Source organism: Suillus discolor (assembly GCF_016758755.1).
Source record: "Suillus discolor strain FC423 chromosome Unknown F5147scaffold_212, whole genome shotgun sequence".
Lineage (NCBI taxonomy): Eukaryota > Fungi > Basidiomycota > Agaricomycetes > Boletales > Suillaceae > Suillus > Suillus discolor.
The window spans coordinates 14,677-30,640 of record NW_024541459.1 but is presented as its reverse complement, the minus strand read 5'-3'; the positions used below and the strand labels follow the sequence as shown (position 1 = coordinate 30,640).

The window sequence follows — 15,964 nt, the reverse complement described above, 5'->3', positions numbered from 1 at the left end:
CTACTTTTTCTGCAACAAAGACACAGATTGTTTGCCAAATGTCCTTATAGTTGGACAAAGATGTACCCCAGAAGGACGATTGCCAGACACAGACAAGGCTTCCAAAATTCTTAACTGGCCTATTCCTACCACTATCAAAGAAGCAAGAGGCTTCATGGGCCTTTGTGGAACTGTTCATATTTGGATATTAGGCTTTTCCGAATTAGCCAAGCCTATCACTCACCTCTGGAAGAAAGATGAGCCATTTATTTGGGGAGATGAACAAAATGATGCATTTGAGACGTTGAAAGAGAGGATTTGTTCAGCTCCAGCTATGCGAAGCATAGACTATGCCTCCCCAAATCCCGTGATTTTATCAGTTGATTCTAGCTTTATGGCTGTAGGAATTATCCTATCACAGATTGACGACAATGGAAAGCGTAGACCTGCATGCTATGGTTCTCTACCTATGGGAGACACCGAGTCATGCTATTCCCAGCCAAAACTAGAACTCTATGGTCTTTATCGTGCTCTTAGGCATTTCCGACTTCACATCATAGGTGTACAAAACCTTACTGTGGAGGTTGATGCTAAATACATCAAAGGAATGCTTAATGAACCAGATATTCAACCCAATGCGACAATTAACCATTGGATTCAAGGAATATTATTATTCGACTTCACTCTTGTTCATGTACCTGCCACCAAGTTTAAAGGTCCAGATGCCTTATCTCGGAGACCTTTGGCAGAGAACGAAGAGGTTATTCCTGAAGAAGATTCTTGGCTAGATGATATAGCCCTTTTCAATCACATATCCCCATCCTATCATCCAACTTCATTACCCTTAGTCCTAGCTTCTACTATCAGCCAAGAAGAAAGTTTGAAGAATATCTTCAAATTTCTTACTACACTAGAAGCACCTCATTTTGCTAGAACATCTCAAAGGAAAAAGTTTGTCCAACGGGCTACTCAATTTTTTGTCCGTGGTGGACAGATGTTCAAAGACAAGGAGATAGACCACCTTTGCTTGTTGTTTTTGCTATCAACAAGAGAGTGGTCATTCTCAATGAAGCACATAAAGGGCTAGGACACAAGGGAGTACAAGCAACCTTTGAGACCATACGCTACAGATTTTATTGGCCTCACTTGTACACGGATGTCAAACATCACGTGCAATCTTGTCATGACTGCCAGATTCGCAGTGTCAAGAAAATGCATATTCCCATTACAATATCTACCCCAGCAATGATATTTGTCAAGATCTATGTTGACATTATGAAAATGCCTTCAGTGAGAGGGTATTCAAATCTTGTCATTGCTAGAGATGATTTATCACGCTATGTTGAAGGCCGAGCTTTGCGAAAAGCATCTGCAAAAGCTATGGCTCAATTCTTTTGGGAAGATTTGTATTGTCGTTATGGTTCCATTGGTCAAGTTGTGACTGACAATGGACCTGAAGTTAAAGGAGCATTTGAGCAATTGCTCATGCATGTTGATATTCCCCAAGTCAAGATATCACCATACAATTCCCAAGCTAATGGAGTTGTTGAGCAGGGACATTTCAACATCTGAGAAGCTATTGTAAAAAGTTGTGGAAAGCATATCACACATTGGCCAGATAAGGTTCATCAGGCCTTATTTGCAGAGAATGTGACAACTAGCCATGTCACTGGATTTTCACCATTCTACCTATTGCATGGAGTGCAGCCAATCTTACCATTTGACCTAGTCGAAGCAACATTTATGGTTGATGGTTTTCATGCCAATATGGATCCAGTTGACTGCTTATCCCTGTGTATACGTCAATTGGAGAGGCGTCCAGAGGATATAGAATGTGCTGCAATAATTTTGAAGAAGGCACGATTCAAGTCCAAGGCTCAATTTGAGCACAAATTCCGTTTACGATTGCAGAGAAAAGGATTTTTACCAGGAGATTTGGTTCTTGTTCGTAACACCAGGATTGAGAAGGAACTCAACCGCAAGACCAAACCACAGTATCTAGGACCTTTTGTAGTGGAATGCCAAACCAAGGGAGGATCATATGTACTCAGAGAAATGAACAGTGTCCTGTCTAGATGTGGTGTAGCTGCCTTTAGACTAGTACCTTACATCTCTAGAGATTTGTCCATCCTACCATCATTATCACAACCCCTTGGTGAGGACGAAGAAAATCAAGACAGTGACCAAGGAACACCAAATACTTCAAGTGAAAAAGAAGTAGTCCTAACGGACGAAGAATAGCATAACCCCATCCATCATCATTATCTTATCATTCCACTATGAATGGTATAGCATAACGCGCAGTCAGACGTGTACGTGCCATGATCATTGACATCTTTGAGACTTTACTCGAAGAAGTCTGTGAAAAGCATTTGCAATGTCAACCATCCATTAACCTCCATGACCATTATGAAATCATGGTCCAATACTGGAACAATAGCTGGCATGGAGAATTATATCATATCTGCCCACTATGCTATAACTTCTTTCACTGTTGCGTCAATCTTGAAGCAGCTCTACTACTAGGAAACCCTGAACACCACCAGAGACGATCTAGATCATTACCTCCTGATGTTTAAGCCACCCATCCCTCCCAGTATATTATTCAACTTCTATCATTATTCAACCTCATCCTATCCTTACCTTTTGCTCACAATCATGAACCGTTCAAACACCTATACAACAAGATTAGAAGACCTCCTTCACATGCTGATCAGCCGGATGTTTGATCTTCTGTATGAAGATTCAAAAGTCATCATCAAATTTGGCCTAATCTTAATCTTGCAATTCACTACTACGAGATGATTTCCCTCTGGGAAAATGACTACCATGCACACCTATACGAGAATTGTCATGTATGTTATTTCTTATTTCAATGTTGCACTATGTTACAGTCATATGAACCAGTGACTGAGACATTGCGCAATCGGCAATCAAGATCAGCACCACCAGAAGAGAGTATTTATTTGTGAAGATGCAACTGGGGACAGTTGTAATCTCACTGCCCCGCGGATGTCCTGCATGATATGGGAATCATGCAGAACACATACATGACATATTATCCCACATATCTATAGTCTGTTAGCTTTGTCCTCAGACTACACAAAAATGTACTTTGAGTATAGACTCAAGTGCAACAGAAAGCTTTGTGTGCTCCAATCACACAAAAGTACGGTGTTTTGAAGAAAAGTCAAATATGATGGAGAAATCATATATTGACATAGTCCAAGTAATAGGCACATAAAATCTCAGGTTATTACCTAACTTTTGGCTTATTTACTTTGACTACAAATAACCAAGGAGAAAAGTTAAAAGCTTACAAAAACCCTATCAAAAGGCCCGTGTTTTGCTTTGTTTTCTTTTATGATTATTCCTACCTTATTTTCTCTATGTTTTTCTTTCATTTCTTTACCTATATGATTTATTGACATCCCAGATGCCTCATAAAATGTACCTACAGGGTATGATGTCATATGGCTCCACAGATAGTTCTGGCCTATTATGTTGGTTTCTCTGATGCCACCCATGATGTCATAGTGATGTCATTGGATGCTAGAATGTTCTGCTCCACCTAGCTCCACCTAGCTCCACTTGGCTCCACTTTTGCTCCACTTTTGCTCCGCAATGAGGTCATTTATGATGCAATTCTGATGACATTTCTCTTTTCAATCTTATTTCTTGGTACTATATAGTTTCTCCCATCTCATGTATAAAAGGAGAGCCAATCTCCACCCAATAATATAAGAATTTACTTTCCTATCAAACATCTGAAGGAAATCCCCCCTCACATTCTTCCACTTTCTCTAACATTGACACTCTTGTGTTAGCCAGAAAGTGCAGACCAAGTATCTAGACTTGCTCTGAGACCATATTTACTCTTTTCTTGACTGTACCTGTATTGTCTAGTGTGCATCTAATATACATTTCAGAGGACTAGAAGTATCAAGTCAAGCCATTTATCTGTGCTGGCAGATTCCTTTGTTGGATTATCTGCATACGTATTTTCAGTCGTATAACTCATAGTTGTACGCACCCCATTGTATTATTGTAGTAGTATAACACACGGGTGGTTATACACTATCATCCTATTATTTTGGATACATCCTTTGTACTTTACTTCAAGGGAGTCCAAACCAGCACCTCTGATTTGTATTGCACGGTCATACAAATCTTTCTATTTCCCATCAACAAATCCTTCATATTTAGGCAGGGGAAATTCTAGCAATATCTGCTACATCCAGTTGCAACCAGTTGCACAACAGTACGCACCTCACATCACTTATCTGTCTAGTCAACAAAAAGGACTAGAGAGACTTATTCGTATCAAGTATTTTCCATCTAGCCATAGGAAAGGCTAGATATTCCTCTACAAAGTCTACATTATCTGTCTTGCCAGATAAAGTTAGATTTCTCTTGTAGAACATCTACTGTTCTAGGTAGAATCACACCACTGGGCTGTATAAGCAGGTAACCTCCCACGAACAACGTGTTATCTACCACGAAAGAAGAAAAGTCATAGACCGCGAACTTGAGGTTGTTTGGCAGCATCTAGTCTTATAAAAAATGTAATTGTGGTGTCATTGCCTTTTGACCACTTTTATATAAGACACCTCAAGTAAGAAGACAGCGTGCATCCAGTCCATGGGGAGGAGTTTAAAGAACATTTGTCAGACATCCACCTAAGAGGAATGTAAGTGATTTCTACAGCCTATGTGCACCCACCATGGTCATTCTTTTACAGGGAAGTGATGACGAAGTCATTGAACAATCTAAGCATCGGGACTGTCTACATACCCGCGTCAGCATCAGAGATGTCTCAACCGCTAGAATTGTTCAAGTTAAAGTTGAACTGTTGTAGTATCTCGCAGTCCTCCACTGTGGCATTGCACTCAGCAAGTGCTGAGCCATACTTAGACGTACCTTCCAAGTCTCCACAAATGCACGCCTTCGCAGGAAGCTCATCAATACCCCCTTTCGCAGACCTGGAAGACTCGCTCACAGGCCCTTCCCCATTTTTTGCCTCCGCAGGAGGCTCATCAACACCTTCTTTCGCAGGCCTGGAAGACTTGCTCATAGGCCCTTCCCAATTTTCCGCCTTCGTAGGAGGCTCATCAATACCCCCTTTTGCAGACACAGAAGACTCACTCATAGACCCTTCCCACTTTTCACGACCCATTGGCAGTTCACATTACCTCCGACCCAAGATGGGGCTTGACTTTGTACAGTCGCCACCCCAACTCGGGATACAAGAGAACTACCACCCATATCTTCAACAGTCACTCAGTCTGGCGCCGTCATTTGATCATGATAATCGGCCCTATCATCTACACCCGTACTAAGATCCATAGTTTCATATTTTCGTCAATTGTAGTCCTGCGGGGTCGAGTGCATCTCTCATATGCTTTTCTTTTTCTTTTTTTGCTGCAGTACTAGTACTTGTATCACTGAAAGGACCAACCTATTCTATGAGATTTTCAATCGCTCTAATGAAAACCATGAAACCCAGAAAAATAAAATGCCCTCTGGCTGTTTCGAACTCACAACATGAGCCAAGCTCACATGACCAGCACCATTGACACTAGCAGCATTAACCCTTTATTAGACCAGCAACAATTTGTATATATATACCCACAACTATTCCACAAAACTTCAATATTTGGTTTCGATGCCATAACAAAAGTTATAGTTCTCATTGAGAGGACCATATTGCTACTCCTACTTTGTCTATTGGTTGTACTCTAAGCAAGATATAAGCAAAATAAAAGTTGAACATCAGTTTATTGAAAATTTTGTCCTGAATTTTCCAGGTTTCAGTGACCCTGGCTGCTCTCATGAATGCTGTGGTATGCAGGTTGTGATACCTTGCAATTTCTCACACATGGCCTGCTACCAGTCAGCCAGCTGAGCACAGTACTTCACTCTTTGCCAAACGTTGAATGTACCACTGATCATATATTTGAACCTTAGTGCCAAGCAACCCGAAACCCCGGTTAAAAGCTGAATGCTGGCTTGCGCCACAGTCTTTGCTTATAAGGTGTAAATTTAACAAGAAATCACTCTTTGAAATCATGCCTCCCATCCGTTTGTTACAGTACAACAGTGGCTGGCAGTCTCAGCCCCACATACTTCCTGGATCATTTAGAGGACCGTCCCCAGGGAACGTCAAGAGGCACTCTACCCCTACAACAACTCTGAAAAGTTGAGCTACTGTTGTTGGGGAGCCAGCTTCAAACCTTGAAGTATCAAATGAACACCAGGCAATACCAGAATTGCTGAAGCCAAATAACATTGAGGAATCAGGCATACAGGATTCCAGGAATGTCAAAAGGCACTCTACACCTACAACAAGTATTGCGAAAAATCCAGCTAGTGCCGTTGTTTTAGAGTCAGCTTCGAGTTCGGGAGTAACAAGTGGACCCCACTCAATACCAAAGTTGTTGAAACCAGGAAATATCGAAGATGTGGAATCAAACACACAGGATCCTGGTACGTGTGTTGCAACTCACAGACTATGTAATTTATTTCCCAAACTTTGCAGGCTTGCGCCAATTGATTATCAGCAGACTTCAGAACAGTGGCGATGGGCCCAAAGTTGAGGTATGAGAAGTTGCGTGCTTCTGATTTTCTCAGGCTGATTGCTGTGTAGGTATTCTCAAACATTTCAGAAGACGATTATCAATATGTTTTGAATGCTATTGGATCTGACGATAAACTGGTTCGCAAGTGAGTGATTTCATCCTGATCTGAATTTGAGCTGATTGATCTTGCACTTTGCTTCAGACCGTCATACATCCCCAGCCTTCGCCAAATCGTCGCCACCACGCCCTCACCAATACACGAGGTGATCCTAGTGGCTTTGCGCACTGTGATGGGGAATGTCGTTGATTCTTTCGTCATTCCTGATGATTTCGAGGTCTCTCTACCTATCCACATGGGGTGTATGCTAGATGCGCCCGCTACTGCAGAACTCCCCTCCAGTGATCAGAAGTACCGCCTTGGAATACCAGACTTGTTATTGATGTTTCAGACGCGCGATGCTGATATCCGTCCCTACTGGCCATTTGAGGTCTCTGTTTCTCAGACATCTGAAGGTGCCATCACCCAGTTGCAAAAATTCGCCGATCAGAACGAGCACGTCTTGGCCACCACCCACATCAACATTGCCAAAACATGGAAACACACCTTACCCACATATAAATGGGGTATCAAGAATGAGCTTGATCGGAGGGGAGTTTAGATCAGAGAGTTAACACGGTCAGAAAATGGTGGGTTCACATCACAGTCTCATACGTGGTTCCACCCTGTAACGGTCACTGTAACCACGTGGATTCGCCCTGCTAAGAGACAATTGAGCCTGAAATCGCGTCATTCTACTTATTATGCGACCGCTGTATGTATGCCTCCATGTCGTCTCATATTCACGCTAACTATTCACATTCACAGGTACTCTACCCCAACCGAGATGAGGAGGGCCTGGAGAAAGTTCAACAGATGTTTCAATGCACGCTTGAGAGAATCCGTGAAGCAGTTCTTGAACACCTACACACTGAGCATGCGCATGACGATGCACTCCTGTAAGCACTAGAATTCACTGATTATCGTAAATTCATCAGTTCTATTTTTTTCAGCAACTCACTCCAGGTTGTCCAGGATTGGTCTCCACCAAATGAGGTAGTTAACTGGAAGAAATGCACCACACAACTGCGGCCAGCAGTGAAGCAGATGGGGTTCGACCAGTACCGCTTATGGCACCATAACTTTCTCAAGCGCGTGGCTGATGAGACCGAGGATGCTGGAGCTGGACTGAGGAAGAAGAGAGGAAGGGTCGCATAGTATGTCTCATTCTACTGCACGTCTCGTGTAGAGTGTTTCAAGTTGCACTACCATACGTTTTCACCACTCAGTTTTCAAATTGTATCACTACATGTTTTCATCGTTTCTACGCTGTATCGGTCACATGGTGTTGTTTGTGTACAACGACTTATACATCCTTACAATACTTTTCGGTTATATCAACAATTATCACATGGTGTTCTTGAACTCAGGACATGTTTTCACTGAGCTCCTATATTCACTGCCGGATTGCAAGTAGTGTCGTCGCGAGAAGAGATGAAGAGCAATCTGCTTCGACATACATTTTCAGGAGTTTGTGTTGAAGCAGGAGCTGCGCTAGGTGCTCCCGAAGCTTGCGTGATCTCGCATGGTTTTTCAGAACATTGTTCGCTTCTCGGCTATATATTAGTTCGAGAGGTGTCTGGATCTCTGTCTGTGTTTGTCTGTTCCATCTCTTAAGGATATCATGTGTGCTGCGGGAGAGGACAATCATCTTTTTCATGCCTGTTGGCCCATCTATTTGTCACATGCATCTTCTGGTGACAATCTGGTATTGAAAGAATTGTTGGTTGATTTTGAAAGTCTTTCTTACTTTGCGTGAGATGCAATGACTCATGGTTTGCAGATTCAATCATGGTCCTCGCGTGAACATTTGTTGGACATTGGTCTGGCTTTCCATAGGATGAAGAATTGACAGGGTCATGGCGGCATTGTGTGTTGCAAACACCCTGGCATAAAAATGGCAGTGGCTTCTCACCATGATTCATGCACTCTGGCTGAATCGATGGCTTCGCTTACATTATAATCAGTTGTTTTTGTCCCATGGTGATGTCTGTTGCATTTGAGGCTGTCGATGTCGCTTCACACGATCCTACTGCTCCATCGTCTTCTGTCACATTGTAATATTCAAGACAGCGTGTTGGTCGTCAAAATACAGCTTTTGACGTCCCATCTCGAGCCTTGATCTCCATCATGAATGGCGCTATCAGTCTCGACAGATTTTCCTTTTCTTGTAGTTGACACTGCAGCTAGCAATGTGGTTCTTGGTTCTGACTGGGCAGCGTATTGCCGCGATATAACTCACAATCATCGTCTGCCTGCGCACGAGTGTTGTTTCGGTCAGTCCGCTTTTAGTCTGTATGGTCTATTATTGATCATTGTCGTCACAGTATGCTCTGACACCATTGCTGTTCTTTGCCAATCCTATCCAGTTCTCACACATCGTTAGAGATCACGGACTGCAGAGAGTCATCGCGAGAAGAACTGAAGGTGAAGCTTTTTCCTTGTCTTCGGCATTGTCCACTGCATGTCTTAGAGAGAAATTGTATGCTCATGAAGTATTCTCATGCTGCGGTTCTGATCCAAACTACCTCCATCCGACCGGTTATTCTACTCTTGACAGTCTCAAAGCCCATCAGAATATGATTTCAAATTGCCATTGGGTTCCAGAGAAGGTAGGATAGGTGTATCACTATTTAACCCATACTGATTTTCCTGGTCCGATAGCTCAGGGTTGCAAACGACACAAGTCTTGCTGTTATGGTTGTACTTTCAATTATAAAAACAAACATTTCTTACTAATCATAGCGGTACAGTCTCAGGAGTCTGAACTCGAAGACCTCAACGCAGTTGCTTCTCTCGATAGCTGGCCTGCTGTAAATGAGGCAAGTCAATTGTGCTGATAGGCTGCATGACATTTCTCGTCGCTCACCAGAGAAAAGGAGGTGAACATACTGGACATCGATTGTTGTGGGAGGTCTCTGATGACTCTGAGGCAGGTGTAATGACTACAGACCAAGTTATTCTCGATGTCTTGAACAAGATAGGGGAGGAGTTAGTATTCCGATCGCGCCCCAGGATGACAGCATGGTCAGCCCCTGGTTGCTCACTACCCAGTTGCATGCTCATACCTGTGGTCACCTGACTGAGTGTCTCTGCGATATGGTGGTGATACCTAAGGACGACAATGATGACAAAGACCTGCTAAAGCTTAAGGAAGGCGGGTGGGAGTATACTTTTAGGATGCTCTATATCTGTTGCTCACGACAGTCTGCAAAGGTTCAACTGTGAGCATCCCTAATAGCATCTAACAATGACCGGCTTCTCATTTAATCAATGTTTAGTGGGATATCCAATACACCATTTCATAAGCATCAGGAAAAGGAGACTATGCGACAATATATCCTACCTATAGTGGCCTTGCTTGCAATGATTATACGCAGCGATGAGTAAGCGGGAGTTTAGGTATTCAGCTGAATGTAGACACTGTATACGCTCTGCAAGCCAGATATTCAAGCGCAACAGAGTATCACTTGTGTGGACTCAGCATGGAGACTCTAGCAGTCCAAGCTCACAGCCTGAGAGCAGGACACAGGCACAGCAACATCAGCGTCAACATCAGCGTCAAGCACAAAAGGAGGACTATGAACCAAATGGAAATGTTTGTAAGTCATGTAGATACATATGAGGTGTGAATACACGCACCTCTGCAGCTTAGCGAAAGACACCCAGAATCCCTCCACCTCGACTGTGCCCAGTGCTATCAACCTTCATCACAAAACGATAGATGGTTACAGGCTCGAAAATACCTAGTTGTAGTTGTAAATGTCAAATAGATTTTTTTTTTAAAAAAACCAAGGCATACCTATCACTGGCTTGTCTGATGACGGCATGATGTGGGAGGGGCCAGGACGGCACAGTGGATAAGTTAGAAACATTGATTACAAAATAATTACCATTTTTGAAGGCACGGGTATGCCAGGGGTACAGGTTAGTGCACAGGTCCCAGAATTCCAACCTGTACCCGTACCCCGAACCCACATGGTTTACCCCAACCTGTGCAGTTGCTTACCTGCAGACCCTCTCTCAAAATATCAATGTATTGTGTCGCAAGAACAACAGGACACAGATGGACCCACCATCTTCTGGGACCTGTGGAAGGGGGAGACAGGGAAGGGGAGGGGGTGGGGCTAATATGCAAGACTCATCACTAGCCACAATTCTGTGGCACAATGTCCCTATGTGCACCAACAAGCTTGTCAATTTCCTCATTGAGCATCTGCCAGATTGTGCCATACTGTAGAGTTACGACACTAAATTCGTCACACATCACACCACACTCTGAATTGAAGCTATTCACTGTGACTGTCACACTGGTATTTGCAAGATGAAGCTAAAATGTGACATGTGGTAAATTTGATGGAAAAAAAACATACAGCGCTTCAATGAGACCAAAAATCATCTTACCTCAATTATCATTTTCCGGACCACAATAAGAACACAATGCGTACAAACTCAAAACAACGGGCTCGAAGTGAACCTATTTTGGATAGGTCACACGTCACATCGTGATTTAAAGCTTTGAAGCTAAGAGTAAGGTGGTCACAGCTAAATCTAGTCGAAGGTAGTGTCGTAACTCTACAGTATTATTTGTGACCAAGAGTAAGAAGTCCAGCAAGATCTACAGTATGATTGCAAAGGTCATCTTTCATGATGATGCTACATATGGGAGTTGGTATGCCACCAACCCTGTCAAGTTCCATGACTCTGTGGCTAATCGCATCACATCATAAGTACTTCTCTGTCTATTGCAACTGTGCTAACTGGATGATGTGAAGTCTATGGACTAAATTCCATGATATTTGTGCCAAATTTGAGTCTACAGGTGTGGGCATTGTGCCAATTGACTCAGAGACGTCTGACAACTTGCATCATGAGTGTCCCACTCATGTCTTATCGATACCACTGATAAAATTCATAGGTAAAATCGAGAAAGAATTTCCATGGTACAATGACCTCTACGAGATATGGGGATCCAACCCCTGATTTTCTGCCAAAGTGAGCTCATTGAAACCAGGTGCTGACCATGCTGGTGACCTATTCACACTAACCTGTCCTGCAGGAGGCTCACAGAACCCTCCTTCAGATGCCCATCTGCAACTCAACATATCTATCCCTAACCACAACGCTAATGTCCAAATGAACTATGCCTGCCCTCCTCCAAGTGTTGGAGGCAGCTCAGCTGACTCCCCTGTGCAAATGGCCTATATGCCTCTTTCCCGAAGTGCTCCACCTAGTGGTCCTGCTGCCCCCCTGAACCAAACCACTCCCGTCAATATGCTCAGGAAGCCAGCAGTGCTGGCTCCTCCCCACAATGGGGCTTTTCTCAAGCTCCCACAAGCAACTGTGCAGGTGGCACCATGAGCTCCCCCCTCCACTTCGGCCATACACCCCTTCCTCCCAGTAGTCAGTCATTTGGCCGTGAAGATTATTCTCCGGCCTCTCTGGGATCTAATGATTACGACCCACCTTTCGATGATGGCCCCCTCGCTCATGGTATGGAGGACCTTTGTATGGACAACATGGACGAAGTCTGTCGTGATGAGGAGAACATATATAATTTGGACAGCCTGCCCAGATCGAAAAAGGCATGCGGAAAGAAGTGACAGCTACCTTCCTCTCTCACTCTGTCACCTCCCAAGGCACCCCCTCCCCGCACCTCCAACCACGACAGTCGCAGCTCATTCAAATCCCACGTCAATCACATCATCATGTGCGAGAGCACTTCTTCCCCCACCTCTTCATTGAAGGTTTCATTGGAACAGTCCAATCTGTCCTCCCCTTGGCAGCGTCTCCAACTTCCCACACATTGTTCTCCGAGAGACCAAGCAGCAGGGAGTCAGTGAAGAAGCGTCTCCGAATGGAGGTTCAGGAACAAGTTGAGATGTTGAACGATAACTTAGAGAGTGTGCACTCTGAGAAGCTCACCTTATACCAGCTCAAGAACGAGTGCCTGATGGTCAAGCTCAATGCCAATCACCAAGACAAGGAGCACCATTTTCTATGCGAGGAGCGTGCCCACAAGTGCGTGAATGCCACGCTCATCCATCAATGGCTGCAGGAGACCAAGGACCAGGAGATTTGTTTATCGGAAGCAGATGTGAAGGCTCTTGAGTTAGAGAGGCAGGTGATGCTCTTGCATATTGAATATGCCAAGATCAACAAGCCATGATGTTCCTGTGTGCACTTTGTCATATGTTTTTTTTGCCGTTTCTTTTTGCTGCATGTTGTCATTTGTTCGCCGCTATTTGATAATTCTACAACCTACTCACTAGCATGTATGTAGTACATTTGTATGTCAAAGCTATACCTGTTTCAACTTATCCTTGCCTATGCTAAGCATCTGAGTGAGGACTGTCAAACAATTGATCCATCAACCTGGCCCTATGTGCTTGACCAGGAGTGCCTACATATGAGCTATCACCCACCACTTCATTACCATCTGGTCCTTCATATTCTGGATGCAGAGTATGTTTCCCTTCTTGAATGGCCCATCTGGTTGTAGGTTTGTTGCATTTTTCTCCAAATTTGATGATCATGTTGTGAAGGATAAGGCAACACCTAACCCAATGCAGAGTAATCTGGAGGTCTTTCTGGGTCTGCATAGGGTGACAAAGCTCCTTAAGAGACTGAAAATGCCCCTTCAAAGCAGCAAATGTGTGCTTGATGCGGACATGGACCTGGATGAATTAACATCAATGAAAATCAGTAAAAATTCCAAAAAATCAGCAGAAAAATTAGGAGATATCCTGGATAGGTGGATATTAAAGGTCTTCTGGTCCCTTGTCAACCTGCCATTCCGAGGCTTTTTGAAAGGTGGAATACACCACTTCTCAAGTGGATATGCACTATCAGCCCAAATCCAATGGTCATCAGGAAGAAGTGTGTCGTGTTCCTGGTAAACACAAGTGGATTTGAAGGCATAAGCATAATGTGTACTTCCAGGGTGACCAAGTGAATAATCGGCAATGAGGAGATTATGGGGCATGATAATTGCCTGAATTTTTTATTAATTTCTAACCACTAGAATAAGAGAAAAAAAAATTTGACAGTTGAGGGAATAGTTAGACTTCCTGTCATAAAACGCCTCACCATAAAGACCAGGTTTCTCATACAAATTAATAGCTGAGCCATCAATTGCAAGGATACCATTTCTCCACTCAGGGCAAGACTTGGCCTCAACATATTGCCAAGCATGCTCAGCATCCTCAGAGTCAGGAGCAGGGAAATGGATGAATGTGTCATGCTGATCAAGGAGGGCAATCATCATGTGGTTACTGCAATTGATTACCAATCCAACACTGACACCAGCCCATTGGCCCACATCATCTGGTGAGATAGCATTGCCATAATGGCCAGCACAGTTGAGAAATATAGCCAGTTGAATAACAATGGGAAGTTGAGGGTTGTTTGACTGGTTAGTGAAAATAGGGTGATCAGAAATTTGATTGAGAATATCATCGAAGATGTCAGGATTAACACATAATTTCTTGCGGAAGAGGTGGTGCCGAGAGCACCCAAAGTCATGAAGGAGCTGAATCTGGGGGGCTCGCATAGGAGGTACATCTAGTTTATGAAGAATACGGGCCCTGGTGACCTCATCACAAAGAGCTGTAATGGTATCATGAAGGCGGTTGTAATGGGTAGTGAAGCCGTCAGATCCATCACTAGAAGAATAATCTAAAAGGTCAAATTATTGTGGGGTAAGAGGAGATGGAGGAGTGACCATCAGATCAAGGCCAAGATCAGAATCAGAGTCAGAGTCAGAGTCAGCATCAGAGGAGTCAGAATCATAGAGATCAGTAAGGGTAATGAGAGAACACTCTAGCCTGGCCTTGGCTAAGGCTAGTTCAGCCTCATCCAGTTGCTCAAGCAGCTGATTGTGCACAGAGGGACGAGGCATCTGAGGATCAAGAGAGAGATAAGCTTATCACCTGCATCAATAGGGGACACTGTTGCCGGAAATGGCAACTTTTTCAAGTGGAGATTGAATTTTAGTTGGCGGCTCTTCCGCTCAATGACAAGTACAGTGACAATGCTCTACACACCTGACATCCATGATCTTTACTGCCTGCACCTTCATCTCGCACCCTCACAGTGCACCCTCGTCACATACCATTATTTGCACCCCACACTTTTGTCCTGCACCCCTTGGATGAAAAACTTCACTTTCCTCCCATCTTTAGTACTTAATTTGACCCAACTGCTCTACTCTACTCTACCCCCACCTTATCTAACCCCATGAGCTACTGGGAAGGCATCAGCAGGGGCTGTGCAACTGGCTTTAGCATTTACTATCTGACTATCAAACTTCTCCTAGACAAACTTTTAGGTGAGTACGATGGCGAAGACGACCAAATGGCTGACACCCCCATCGAGCAACTAGATGATACGAAGGAGGATGGCAACAGCAACAGTAATAATGTCCCACCCAACCTGAGGGCAAGTCCCTCCTTGTTGGGTCTGCTTCTGCTGAACAAGACGTTCTTATGAGCAATTCTCGTCAGCAGCAGCAACCACAGCCATCTACTCCTGATCCGTTCCCAGTCCCGCAAGTTCCTTCTCACTCTCATATCATGCTCAATCGCACTCATGTACTCATGGCAAGGACCGTTGTCTTATTACTTAAGGGTCTTATATGAAACTTGTGTATAATGACAACACAATTATACACAGTGAAGACTTCTTGCCAGTCCTTAAGTCCATGGTCTCTGACTTTTCTACTTCGTGGGAGGTAATGTGGTGAGTTCTTGGGAGGATTTAGTTTGTTGTCCTCTTCCTGTAATCTCAAACAAAGATTGTTCTGTGTTCTGAATATACATTTAGGTTTGTTTCAGTCTAGTAGGTCGTGTTTCAACCTATGAAAGTCTGTTTCAACTTTGTCGTCCTTAGATTTGTGTCTCACTTTCCGTTGAAAGAGAGAGTCTTATGTATACATGTAAAGCTTAGAATGAGAGTTCAGTAGTTATATAGTCAACCCCTGTAAGGTAGTATATAACCTAGAGTAAAATAATGATAATGAAAGTTATATAGTCAAACCCCTGTAAGGTAGTATATAACTTAGAGTAGATAATGATATCTTAGATGTTACCTCAAGGCACTTATGTTGGCCTGCACTTTAATTCTTAGTGATCTCACACGGTTTGAGACAAGAGTCAAGTGGGAGGATTGTTATTTCATGGTGAAAATGGTGTCCTTTTATACCTTTTGGGAACCCCCTTACTAAGCATGATTTATCAGATGGATTGGTAAGAATGTGGCTTACAAACCAGGTGATGAATCAGCTTATTACTAAGTACATTACAAATACAGT

At 43.5% G+C, this 15,964-nt stretch overlaps 2 protein-coding genes across 2 annotated transcripts; both read left to right on the top strand.

Annotated features, from left to right (window-relative positions):
- Window positions 1-586: 586 nt before the first annotated feature.
- On the top strand, window positions 587-1,066 carry F5147DRAFT_589419 (uncharacterized protein; the record flags this gene model as incomplete). The annotated part of the gene is made up of 1 exon (XM_041432143.1): window positions 587-1,066. One exon carries the CDS (start codon window positions 587-589, stop codon window positions 1,064-1,066), a length of 480 nt encoding a protein of 159 aa, XP_041284527.1.
- Window positions 1,067-4,790: 3,724 nt separating this feature from the next.
- F5147DRAFT_782433 (uncharacterized protein) lies at window positions 4,791-12,823 on the top strand (the record flags this gene model as incomplete). The annotated part of the gene is made up of 19 exons (XM_041442759.1): window positions 4,791-5,198; window positions 6,237-6,465; window positions 6,518-6,576; window positions 6,626-6,702; window positions 6,760-7,210; window positions 7,262-7,369; window positions 7,423-7,553; window positions 7,608-7,811; window positions 8,921-8,930; window positions 8,982-9,266; window positions 9,319-9,357; window positions 9,408-9,467; window positions 9,527-9,645; window positions 9,687-9,878; window positions 9,936-10,040; window positions 10,096-10,256; window positions 11,669-12,003; window positions 12,063-12,182; window positions 12,221-12,823. The coding sequence occupies 19 exons, from the start codon at window positions 4,791-4,793 to the stop codon at window positions 12,821-12,823; spliced, it is 3,696 nt and encodes a 1,231-aa protein (XP_041284526.1).
- Between the last annotated feature and the right edge of the window lie 3,141 nt (window positions 12,824-15,964).